Source organism: Balearica regulorum, chromosome 4, assembly GCF_011004875.1.
Source record: "Balearica regulorum gibbericeps isolate bBalReg1 chromosome 4, bBalReg1.pri, whole genome shotgun sequence".
NCBI lineage: Eukaryota > Metazoa > Chordata > Aves > Gruiformes > Gruidae > Balearica > Balearica regulorum.
The window spans coordinates 53,667,961-53,681,529 of NC_046187.1; the positions used below are offsets into that span (position 1 = coordinate 53,667,961).

Sequence of the window (13,569 nt, forward strand, 5' to 3'; positions counted from 1 at the left end):
TGTTTTATGAAGTAAAGAAATTGTTGCATGCTGTCATCCAGAGAGACAGAATATCAACCTTTCTCTTATAAACCTTTTGTTAAAACACAGAATTGATGCATAACTTGTTTTTTATCAGGTAAGTGTTAGATGTAGTAGAGGTACAAGCCAAAAACTCAATGGGTAAAGCTGACTTTTGTCAGCTGCTGCTCAGACTTTCAGGATTGATTGGCAAGTTCTAACAAGTACGACATAAACCAAACCCTGCAAGTTTGCAAGCAGGTCAAATGCTAAGACTCTTGGGATATACCTTTAGAAAATCCCAACCATAACAAACAGTTCCAGGAAGAGGTGAAGATAAGTTCATAGGACCTGGAGGGCACTGAAGCACTGTGAATTCACAAGAGCCTGTGTGAGCTGGGACGCAGCAGTGTGTCTCGGTGTGGTGCAGTGCAGCATCAGCCACTGTTTTACTTCAGCAGGTACTAGTTCCTATTTCTCGCCCCCAACATTGTAATCCACGGGGAGGAATGGTCTAATGCAATGAGCAAACGACTACAAGTTTCTGCTATAAGCAGTGCCACAGACATACTGCGTGGCATAACCTAGCTACGTGTGCCTTCCTCGCAGAACAACATGGATTTATTTGGTTTGGCGTTTTTTTATGAAGTTATGAAGTTCTATTTAAATTCTTACTAGGCAGCTTTTTGTAGCCTGTGTTGACTTGTAAATGACATACTAGAATGGGCTATTATATGCACTTGACAAAAGTAGTTGATTATGTTGGTTACTGTTTAATGTGTCAAGACTGGAAAAAGTCTGTTAAAAACTGCAGACATTTACAAAGATAATTTAATTTGCACAGCTGCTAAACAGCCATCAATTTCCAAAACCAAAGTGTGTTAACTCTTAATAAAACTCTTTGTGTATGGCAGCTGGTGAGTATGCCCTCCCAAGGAATGCTTTTTTTACTGTACGTTTTATTAAAGAAAGAGTTCTAGAAAGCTTTTTCCATACTATGATTATAATGGTTAAGCTCTCCTCTATCTATGTGTATTATACCTATGTATCTTATGCAAATAGGATCACACCAGTCTGAAAAAGCAGCTCTTCTGTTGCTTTTTTTTTTCATTTGTGGGTCACTTTTTCTCTTGGAGCTGAAGTTCTGCCGTTAGATGGCAGTGAAATACCAGGAGGCTAGTTGTGCAGTTTTTCCACGCCAGACTGCAATTTCCAATGTGCGTGCCTGGAAAGGTCTTTTATAGACTTTTCTAAAGAGAGACTCTGCCATTGTGTCTAGATTAATGAAATTCTCAATAATGGTTTTATTTGATATATGGTTTAGCAATTTAAAAAATTGTCTGAAAACCTGCAAATAGGACTGTTCTATTGACCCTGTCCTCGATGCACACTGTTTGAGCTACAGTGTGCTAAAGCATGTGCTTTCTCCTTAGTTGTCAAGAGCTCTTGAATTGCAAATTGCTTAGAACAAATTCCACCTGTGCAAACCATGTTTGGTAAATTATTGTCACTGTTAGATACAAATCATCCAGTTATTAGGATCAAGACAGTTTTTCATTCCAAGTTATTATTTGGATTTTTACATCTAAGTTTTCTAAGGTAGTGATTCAGTGGCTGCAATGCTAAAGGTCCAAGAAACGTACCCAAGAAGGGAGACATGTACACTTCCCCAGGATATTCTTCTTGTTACCTCTGTTACTGTGGTGATCTCTGACTGTGGGAATTTTAGAGATCGAACTGGTGTCTTTCTGTTTAATGGTCTTTGTTGGATTTATCTCCTGTTAGCATGCCTTACTGTTTTTCAGTTGACATAAACTTTTGGCATCTATAACCATCCTTTAGCACTGAATTTCTAGATTTAGCCAAACACTATGTGGGAGTAGAATACTTCCTTCTGTTATGAACCAGCCTCCTGGTGATTTCATTTTATGCCTTTGCTTTTGTATTATGAAAAATAATTATTGATGTTTTATCCCTATTTGGCAACTTCACACTTTTCCGATTTTGTGCCCTGTAGTCACCTGATGAATCCTACTGATGTGTCACTTTAGATGGAAGCCACACCATCCTGTTGTCCTTTGTATATATTCAGGCTTTACATACAGGTTGACGGTTGGACTCGATGGTCTTAGAGATCTTTTCCAACCTTAATGATTCTATGATTCTACATTCTTTTGTTATTGCAGGACCAAAACTGAATGCAGGAGCTAAGATTCAAGTGCATCAAGTGCAATTTTTTCTGTACCGTTCTTTTCTTAATAATTTCTAGCATTTAATTTGCTTTCTTGAATACTACAAAACACTTCTGTAGAATTATCAATTGTAATGTATCCCGTGACTTCTTTTCATATGACTTTCTGATGGTGGAGCATTTTTAATTAATTTGGTTTCCATTACATCAAGGGCTTTAAAGCTGTTTGGTTATGCATTACCCCATATATGTCATATTTGGTACACATATAGAGATCATATACATATATACAAATTATCTGTATGTTTAAAGTATATTGAATTGAGGATAAAGTTGCTGAAAACTGAGAATAACTGTCTTTAGGGATTTTCCTAGTTGTTAGTGAACAAACTATTATTTTTAGGTTTTATATTTGCCAGTTGAGCTTGTCAAGTTGAAGTCAGAAGTTATAAATTTATACCCTTGTAGCATCCATTGTATGTTCCATGTTTTCCAAATGGGAGATATTTTCTGAGACTATTTTGTAATCTGAATAAGTTAAGAGCTCATTTGATGGAAGTTTTGCTCACTTTTGCTGAGAACCATTCTATAGGAGTAACTATGACTCTATAAGAAAACAGGTTTAGCTGCTGTTTACAACAGTTGCTTATCACTTTGTGTGTCTGGACAGATCAAAGAGGCAGAAGCCAAAGCTGCTATTGAAGAAGAGAAACGAAGACAACAGGTATCAAGCTTTCTTCTTTCCCCCCCCTGCTCTTGTTAGTAAATTATTTCATTTATATGCAACAAAAGATGTATAGCTTGTAATGTGATATGCACAGTCATTCCTGTCAGCTGTTACCTTACTCCAAGATGTGTGGTGTGAATGACTTACAATGGTTAAGAGCTCACGTTTTCCCAAACAATTTTCATAATTTTATGCAAAATGATAATTAGTTTAATCTGTATACACAGTATAACTGTGTATAGTAGTTTATTTTTAAAATACTAAGTACTCTTGATTTTAATTGAATGCTTTATAATGTATAAACTCCACAGAATTGGTGAATAGCCTTTGTAGAGATTTAAATATTGGGTGAAGCTTCCCTCCTTCCTCCCATCATGAAAGCATGAGGGAGCCTAAATGAGTCTTTGACCTTCAAGGTCTCTGGAGGGAGGAGAAATGTGTATTTACTGTAATTGCTGTTGTTGGTGAGCATATGTTGTCGGCATTGTAATCCAAGAGGATTCTGTGCCAGCTGCCTGGAGACACTAATACTAATTGTATTTTGGGCAATAACAGTACGTTTGGTGGTGATGGCTAGGTCAGGTTTGTCCTCAGGAGGCTACAGCCTTACTGCACTCCTTCCATCCAGTTCGCGCACGTGTGCCTGTGCCTGAGCATTTGACACCGAATCATATTCTAAGTCCAGTGTGTGTGTTCTGACAGTTATCACAACAGTTATGTATTAGGTGATACTTGTGTTTTCACCTGGATGTCACACTCCGTTTTGATCGCAGTGCTGTGGCTTGAAACGGGGCATGGGAGGCTTACTTGCAGACCCAATGCTCTTGTACCGTTCTCCCAATCTCATTAGGATAGACAGTTTCTCTGTGGTTGCAACTTCTGTTATGTATAATTTGATTAATTGCCTAGAGACTTTATGAAGCGTTATGTCTACCAGCCAATGTTCTAGCAAGGCCTGCTTTTGTTTTTCAAAGGGGAGTGTGTCTACTCATCAGTGTGAAGTTATGTACCTGTTGTTCAGTGGACCAGGCACTGTTCTGTGATCGTCTTGTGATGTTTGTTACAATCATGCCTCAACTGTCCTACAATATTGATCACATATTCCCTCGTACAACTCATAGACAGTTCATCTAATTTTTCTTGTTCTCTCAGTTGACCTTGGAAATGTTAGTTCTGGGACACAGGTCAGGAAGCGTAGCTTGCATACGGGTGTCTGAAACGTTTTGTTAGGCAGAGGTAATCTATAACTGATGGTTCTGCAGGCTAAGTACTGAAGTCTGCTAATGGACATTTTTTACATGTGTAAAGAACAGGCTTACAATTCCAGAGCTAGAAGTTCAAAGTTGCTGGTGTTTGTATTGCACCAATGGTGTTGTCATGCATTCCAGAAGCTATCCCACTTACTAATGATTTCTGCCTCAAAATCACTCAACTTACAGTCCCTCTAGTAAAGTTGCAGTAACGAGGCTCCTGTAAAACTGTAGCAGATTCACTCCACCAACGTAGTGCACAACGTTATTTTTGTCTTGATTCTTCAGCAGTGATTGTTTCCCTCTGCAGTCGCACTACTGTTGCTTTCTACCTGTATGTTCACCCAAGTCTCATAGTTGCAGTCCAACAGTACCCTTCTGCAATATATGGCAACTGCTGCTGCGTTCATGTCTTGTGATGGATGCAGCTTCAGGGATAGAAGAATTCACCTATACATAATTAAGCCTATTAAAAGGTTAATTAAGAGTGACCAGTTATATAGCACAATAACAAACAGCAGGACAACAGTAGTAAAAAAAAAAAAAAAAAGGAGAAATAAAAAAAGTAGGATGACAGTAACTAATAAATACACTCTAGAATTACATACAAGTACTAACCTCAGGTACTGCAGCCTTTTATCTAAAATTGCTTCCTTTCCAATTTGATCTCATAATCTGCCATCTGGTGATGCAAAATGGAGGACATCACTATCATAGGGTGTTGGGTCACATTAAGAGTTTATATTTATTGAGTAGACTCTCTTCTGACCAAAGTTTTGTATCTAGTACCACCTTCCTGATCTCATTAGCACATTTTTATATAGACAGTTCATCTGTTCCTCACAGCTTCTTAAGACCTGTTTTGATTAATACTTCATTAAATCCTTTATATACAAACTAGTTAGTGCTCTGGTAAGTCTGCACATTTATATTTGGGTATTTGCTATATTTGGTAGCAGCTTCTGCTAATATCATTTACAGATGGAATCACTTGTTTCTTAGTGGAAGGGAGATGGCTTGGTTAGGCTTCTCGTCATGGTCCTAGCAGCCAAACTTTCCCTCTGCTTCTAATTCAGAGGCACCGCTTGAGGCCAGGGTTTTCACAATTGCTAGAGGTGGAAAAAAGATCAGTGCTTTGATTATTAAACAATTCAGACCAAGCTCTCTCTCTGTCCCACTCTAGTGTAAAAGATTAGTTTAAATTTTCAAGCTAACTGGTAATAGTCAAGAGTTTCAACACTGAAAGTAGAGGTCTCAGACCTGAATTCTAATTTAATGAGTTGTATGAAAGATTTTGTTTCCATTTTTCTTAGAAAGAAAAATGTTTTAACAGCTCCTTAGAAGTTAAAAAAGTCAAGTGTGCACCGCACCACCCCTCCCATAAAATACAAGACTTGCAATTTCAGGATATATATTTTGTGTCTGTATAGTCACTGTTTGCATTCATTTAGCTACATTTTCCCTGGGGCTGCTACTCCTTCTAGTGCAGGAAGAATATAGAGAATAGCACATGAGGGAGCAAAATCCAGTACCTGAGCAACACTAAACTAGGCATTATCTGACATCAAATTGTTTCGAGTATACAGTTTAAATAAATGCATTTCATTTTAGTTTTAATATGTTTATACACAAAGAAGTTGGGTTCTTACTCTGAATAAAAATCTTGAGCCTGTTTAGCTTGAAAAATTAAGGTAGTTGGAAGACTGGGCACAACCATTACTTTATTATTCAGAGATCATTGAGGTGACACTTTGGTAACAATGACAGTTGCATAAAATCCATAGGTAGCTTTTCAAGGCTAGTGATGGCTTCTTTCTCATATTCTGTTCCCACGAACCTTTTTTCAGTCTGTTTTGTTTTTTATGATGGATTTATTTTTAGCTGGGTTTTTATAAAGTTCACTAGGAAAGCAATTCAGTCACTATTATATAACTGTTCAAGCCCTATATTTTAATTCAGATTACTGCAATTCATGAAGCACTCTGCTTTTTAAAACTTACAGATCACAAGTATATCATAACTATAGAAGCCCTAAATTTTATTTAGCGTCTGTGTAAAATGAAATACCGCTATATTATCTGTAAAACCTTAAGAACCCTGCACTTGCCTCCAGATTTTGGATTTTGAAAAACTGTTTCATTAAAATACTTTGCTTTTCCAAAGGAGGATTAGCTAGTTGAAAGTAATCTTGTTTCAAATGGCAGGCTGTGGAACTTTGTCTGAACTTTTCTCCCATATCGTCAGAGAAGTGCCAACAATTTCTGCCTTTATTAGGTACAAAGGAACAGACATCAAAATGGGTCCCTTTCTCTTGCTAACAGTGGTATCTGGCACAAGAAGGGAAGCAAGATCCACTTTGTGAAACTCTTGACAAATGTTTGCTGTCAGTAGAGGAAGACCAGACATCAGGCAATCTTGAGTTCCAAAGGAAAATTGTATTTACTGGACTACTTCTCTGCCCATTTCCCAAAACACTCTTATTCTTGTTTCTGTAATGCACCTATGTTACTGTCTTAGTCCCTCTCTTCCTGGCAGCACTACAGTAGTAGTCATGTAGATTTATTTCCTCTCATGGCCAGGCTTTGTCTCTGTTCACTGTCCATGTTTCCTTTGCTTCAGCCCAGTCTTGCGCCTTTTTGCCCAGCCAGTCCCGGCTTGCTGCGCTCTGCCGCTCCCATCTCTCTCCTCTCTTTCAGTTCATCTGGCCTCTGTGCTCCCTAGCTCCTTGTCCCGTGCTTTCTCTAGTAGCTGACAGCTCTACCCAAAAATCCAGATAATCATCAGACCTTTTCTGGTTTTAGTCTGTCTCAACTCTCCTTTAGAGTATCTTTTCTGATTTTCCTAGCATTTAGATGGCTCCTCATTGGGGTCTCAACCCAGTCTTACACTCTTTGTTCCAGGCTGCCTAATTCCAGTTTTATTTCAGCTTTGTACCTTAAAATGAGTTTTGTCTGTATTCTCTTGATACCCTTTTAAAGGGATGTGGAGGGGGATGAGGAACAGGGATCAGAGGATCCTACTGTTCATTCCGGGCATCACCCTGAAACTGCTGTTCTGGGTGGAAGCTTGGCATTCTCATTTTTCCGGTTGCTTTGCTTCATTTTTGGTCCTAAGGGCATGTGCTTTCTTTTGAAGTGTGCTATGTAGTTACTACAGTTAAATATGAGTGACTAAGTATAACACTTAACAAATGGAGTCTTTTCATGCATGTCTAAGATTAAACTATTAATGTAAAATTTAGCTGAGCATGCAAAATATAAAGAATTGGGGGAAAGATGATAGAGTTTATTTTTATTTTTATTAATTTATTTTTAGCAGAGAGTGCAAAGAGGAGGTCTTTGAAGATTTCAACCTGTGCTTTTATATATGTTATTGTAATAGCTTAAATACTTTTGAGTGCTTTAATAGAGAAAATAATGCATTTTTAACATATTTCATGGAAATAACAATCTCATTTTGGCTTAACATATTCAGCCTCAGTTAAAAATCTAATGTAAAACTTCAGTTGGTTGCATTTTTGGCAATGTTTTTTTACAGAAAGCTGAAAGTGGTTTAATACTTGGAAGTGAAAGTGCTTTATAACCATGGGATATAGTGCTACCATCTCATCTGTAAGAGATGTATAACTTCATTGGCTGTCAGTTATTTTTATTGAATGTTTTTTGGGAATGTTGTTTAAAATCTGCACATCTTGTTTTTAATTCTGACACAAATGTCAGCTGCTTCTGGTTTTCTTCATCTAGGCTGAACTGGAAGCTTTTGAAAACAGATTAAAAGGGCGAAGAAAGAATAAGAGAAGAAAGGATGAAGTAGAAGTTGAACAATCATCATGGCAAAAATACAAGAACCTCATTATGCTGCCAGTGTTTGGAGTTGCTGTTGTAATGGTTGCATGGCTTATGGTCTACAATGGCTGAACCGACTCAATATTTGATATACCTCAGTCAGGCTTTAGGTAGCAGTTATTCCTAGAATGTTAGTCTGTGTGTAACAGAACTTAATATGCATAGATTATGTATGTATACTGTTTGCCAAGAAAAGTGCAAAGGAGGGAGGAAGTGTCACCTTCTGTGTTATTACATTCACAGCACAAAACTGAATTCAGACACTGAAAGTAATAGTAGATTTTAGTCTACACTGAAGTGCTGATGTAGTTCATCTGACTGAGATCCGTTAACATCTCTTCTATTAAAATATTGTGTTACTTTTCCTTGTCTCCATTTCATAATGTTAAAAATAGCCTAGTATAAAATGCTCTATTGAATATTTGTTTCTTGTAAAATCAATTTAGTGGTTTATTCAAGATTAGTATTCTTATGCTAGTCTTTGTTGTGTCACACAATAATTTCTGTGCTTCAGGTTGTTTTAATTATAACAACTAATGCGGACCTTCTGATCACTTAGGCTTGAATATTCTGGGCCCTCATGTCAGAACTTTATTCAGAGAAGGGAAATGTGAACTGTCTTTCAAGTCAACTGTATCTCAAACAATAAAACGGGCCCCCTTACAGACTGTGGGGTTTGTTTTTTCGGTTGTTCCTGCTGCCCTTGTTTCCTCAAAATCAAACCAATTGAAAACTTAATTTACTGGATGGATGCTGAACATGGATGTGAAGTATTTCCAGAGTACAGGAAGGTCTTCTCATCACTGTCCCATCGCCAACAGCAGAAAAGCAATTTGAAATTGAACTTAGAGCATCACTTGACTATTTGCAAAGATAAATGTCACATTTGAATATTTACATAGGTGTGCAAAACCATAATTGAACAGCCTAACAATACAATTATACATTGTTCTGAAGCCCTCCGGATGGTGCTTGCTAATCATGTATAAACTAGCTAATCTTTTCAATGTTTAAATATTTCCTTACTGACAGTTTAGAATACCCTGCTTTTGGGGTATCAATGTTGGTTGGTAGAACTGAAAGGTTTACAGAGCTTCAGGATTATTAGAGAAGCTACAGGGGACTGCAAGTTAAATTTGAGGGCAGGGGAAATCAGAAAACTGAATTTTTAAACCTCTGCTGGAAGTTTTGTGCTGATACTTGAACATTGTGGGTAACTGAAAAGTGCTTACAAGATCCCATGAAAGAGGAGGTACAAAGCCAAAGGGTATTAGGTTGCCCTTGTAATTCAGGCATATAATTTCATCACAAATCCTGCAAAAGCAGTGGGGCCATTTGTGTGAATCAGTAGAGAAGATTGCACTTTGTCTGAAAGCTCTCTCAGTTGATTTTGGCCCACTTGCGTAGGGAGCCAGTATTAAATTGAGCTGATATCCAATTGTAATTATGGTTCAGCAGCAGAAAAAATAGAAAAGCTGCAAAAAGCAGTAGCTTTTAGATTGTATAGACTGACAAAATGGGGAGAAAATCACTTTCCAATTTTTCACCTATGTTTGGTGAAAGAGAAGAGAGGGAAGGAAAACTTGGCAAGGTTTAGCTTAGATTGGTGCTATTTGATAGTATTTTATGGGTTTTTTTAATTGATTTTTAGAAACGCATACTACTGTCATGATGTGTCAGGCCATTAGTATGTAAAGTTGTGGAATGAATTGAAATTACACTAGGCAATCATAGTTGCATCTCTGTTGAATTCTCTTATTTTCTAGTATAAGGAATAAACCATTTTCCATATTGTTACTCTCTTCTATAATAGTAATGCCCGGAAGATAGTTCCGTATATAAGTGTTGTTTCTTTAACCAAGTGAGGTGATGCTATTATGTGACAGCTTATGCCAGTAACTCTCCTGTCACTGAAAGAAAAAGAGAGATTTTTGTTCAGCCGTAGTAAAATGTGATGTATTGTCCAAAAATACAAAAAGATACCTTTATAGCTGAAATATGCAGATCAACGTGAATGAGACCATTGTGGAAAGAGCTTTTATCTTACATGACTATAACTAATTTTTCTATTTACTGCTAGCTTTTTCTTTAAAACAAGTACAATGTAAAGTTTCTTCTTGCCTCTATGGCAAAGAGAATAAAACTTTCTTTACAGAGCTATAAAAATGAACTGCACTTGAGTTATATGTTTGATGTAGTTCTTAGTGTTCCTTTCAGCATGTTTTGCAGCATTTGTGTGAAATATTGGCGAGGAAGAGAATTGCTTCTCATTGATCAACTGTATTATATTAAGAAAGCATACCAATCTTCAAAAATTCATTCCATTCATACAAATGTGTGTATGAGTAGGCATATTCTCTTTCTTAAAGGATTTGTATCTGTCCTGAACCTTGCATAGGCAAGACATAACTATTTTTGAAATTTTATTCAAAATAGTACGTCTTATCCAACCATCTGAGTCATTTGCGCTCTGTTGGTCTGCCTGCTGAACCAGATATTTGTTTCTTGGCATAAAAAAGTGTGGGAGTTTGAGCAATCTGCAGTTTAATAAATCACTGGATTGGGGTTTATTGTTATTATTATTATTTTTACAGTTAATTTTTATCTTTTTTTTTTTTGTTGGAGCTGTATGTTGCAAGCATGACCTTTGGAGTAAAAGGTCCAGATGAAATCACCTGTTATTTAGTATACATGAAAGATGGTAATTCTAGAAAGGAAATACTGAACTGAAGGTGGGGGGTTTTCAGCAATTTAAATGTAATGTACTGTTTCATAATGTAATGAGCAACTATTTTGAATGTTAACAATTTAAGAAAATAAAAAAATAATATTGATAAGTATACATTAAACCAAATGATATAATCTGACCTGCTGTTGAAGTGAAATTACATTGAGACAAGCCTGATCATGAGGATACTTAGCATGCAGAATATTTAGCTATGTGTAAAATGAAAAAACTGGGGGGATTTTCCTGATTCTGAATATGTTCTAGTGAGTATTCATTTTTGCACTGAACCGAGGTGCTTACAAGTTGTCAGTATATTTTGGATTGGAAACTCCTTGGGCAAGTTTGTTCCCTGTAACAATAACAAAGCCATTGTGTGCATTAATTTCATGTGAAAACCAAGTCAGACAATAAACACATTGAACACAACTTGAAAAATTGTTTGCTCTCAAGGACTGGGGTAGTAAAGCAGCAAACTTCTCCTGGGTGATGACGACTGATAGGCTGCAGTGGAAGTCTCAGGCATGCTTTTTGTTCCCTTCTCTTACTGCTCAGATTAATGCTGGAATTACGTAATCATGTTCCTTCACGTTACTGCTCTGACAAAAGTGCGAGACTGGGTTAGAGAAGTAGATTAAGATGAAACAAATGGGAATGAATTTAGTAGATGATTTTTTTGGCCTCATATGGGGAAATATAGCTGATTTATTAGATGTTTGTCCTGACACTAACTACTAGAGAAGGAAATGTTACTGTGCAGATAGCACCAAAATTTGTTCCTAAAAGCTTCTATGCTTGATTGTGGCTTTAAAGCACTGAACTCTGAGTCTGTAATCTCAGTAGTTCTGGCTCCAAAGCAGCTTTTCTGAGTGGTGAGCCTGTGTGTTGGGTTAGAGCGCAGAGGTGTTTGGTCTGAAGGATGTTCCTGTGCCAGGCAGTGGAAGCTTGATGTCTGTGGTAGCCGCTCTCTGGTGCGTGCTTTAGGGTGGAGTATTCTTGTGTGGACAGTCCATGGGTGACCCTGTCCTCAGTTTCATTTAGTTCAGATATCCCTCTTCTGCTTTGATTTCACCCCATTGCCAGTTGTTATTTACGGGCATTTAGGTCACTCCTGCTTGCTTCATGAACGTAAATTTGTATTTGTGCCTGCCCTGATCATTCAATTAAATCAATCAATCTATCTAAAGAATTATAAAATGAAGATACAGTGGTGGTCTGTATTTACTAGGAAGAGAAATGCAAGGTAAAAATTAGAGAAAAATCAAATGTAGTCAAATTAGTTATAAGATAATAAGACATGCTTGCTTTTTCCACTGATGACTAAATGTTGATGAATTATTTGGACTCTGCATTAAAATGTTTATATGCCATGCTAGCAGAAAACAAGTTTCTGGTATGGATAATGTATCAATATGAGCTCTGTGATAAATTAAAGTCAGTCATAAGGTAGGCTTAATGGCAGCTGTCTAGAAATAAGTCATACTCTGAGGGAACTGTGCCTTAATTCAACCAAGTATTATTTAATCTAAAAAATTTTCTCATGCAGTGATTTCCATAAAATTGCCAACAAAAACAGAATTTGGCTTAGGCTTTCTCTGTGTGCTGTACACTGTGGTTGTGAAACTACAATTTGAGTGGCTCCCCCACTTGAGGAAATTAGTATGAGCTTAGGAGTCAAGATGGAGTTTGGGCATGGAATTCACAGTACTACTGCTGGAGAGAAGACATCCTCTGTCCAAGGCCAAGCTGGCTTTGCAGCCTGAGTCATGTATTGCACCTCTTAGATTTCAGTTTTCATGTGTTGTTATTGTGATTTTTGACAGGGCTAACTAATCTCTCTTAAAATACTGTAGTAAGTAATCAATTATGGTTTGATACCTTTTTATCAGTATTACAGCACAAAATATTTGTTGTTTTACACAACAGTTTGAAGCAGTTTGAAGATTTTGCATAAATGCTCTTGCTTCTGTCTCTTTCCATGCTTTTCCTATTATTTGTGTGATTGTTTTAAAAACAAAGCCACTGTTTTCCTCCAGTGGCACTTTGCTTTGCTGGGTGAAAAAAAAAATGCAGGACTGAATTACCACAAGCAGGAGTTAATTATGTGCAGCATCACTCCAGAAGCACAGAGTGCCCAGTGTCTGCCCCATAGTTTGCACACAAACAGAAAGTGATAGGGCCTAAATCTGAATTTAGGGAAATAAAGGTATCTGGAGAAGAAGCTGGAAAAAAGCTAGGAAGAAGTGTTTGTCTTAGACACATATAAACAAACTCTAGATGCAAGGGGTGTCATCCTAAGCCAAGAGTGGTTACCAGGGACAGAAGCCATATTCACGTCAAGGTGGTTATTCACATTTTTGGGGTGTTTTCTGACTCACATTTCAAATGATAGCATTTTGGAAGCACTGAAACATGCACAGTAAAAACTGGAAGCCTTTCTGTTTTACAAATGTCATCTCAGAACCCATTTGTGGTGCCAGTGACAGCTCTCTGTGGCTCCTGGAAGGGTCCTGAACTGCTTCTGTTCTGGCGGTGCCCGCTTCTGCCCATCAAACATCCTTTTTGTCCCATTGACTTTATCCTTCTTGGATAGTGCTTGTGAGCTCCGTTATGTACACAGAACGGGCTTCAGTCAGAAGCGACATCTTTGGATGCGGATCCAGGGAAGAGGGAACAAAGGCATCAAAATGCAAGTCTTAAAAGGCGATGTCTCATGGGGGTGGGGCATTTGCTCTGTCATTTGCAGCTTCAGGCGACGCTTCTCTCTTGGCGTGAGAGCTTTGCTTCAAGAGGTTTGCAACAAACACCACCCCCCTCCAGCTCTCAGGTCG

At 37.6% G+C, this 13,569-nt stretch overlaps 1 protein-coding gene across 1 annotated transcript in view; it reads left to right on the forward strand.

The window, feature by feature from the left end:
* The window catches only part of NFXL1 (nuclear transcription factor, X-box binding like 1), a 49,497-nt gene extending 38,330 nt beyond the window's left edge, over positions 1-11,167 (forward strand). Inside the window, exons 21-22 of the mRNA XM_075752209.1 lie at positions 2,862-2,915; positions 7,912-11,167. Of these exons, the coding sequence (XP_075608324.1) occupies positions 2,862-2,915; positions 7,912-8,085 (228 nt within the window). The 3' untranslated portion in view covers positions 8,086-11,167. The remainder of the gene's footprint in view (positions 1-2,861; positions 2,916-7,911) is intronic.
* The last annotated feature ends 2,402 nt before the right edge of the window (positions 11,168-13,569 follow it).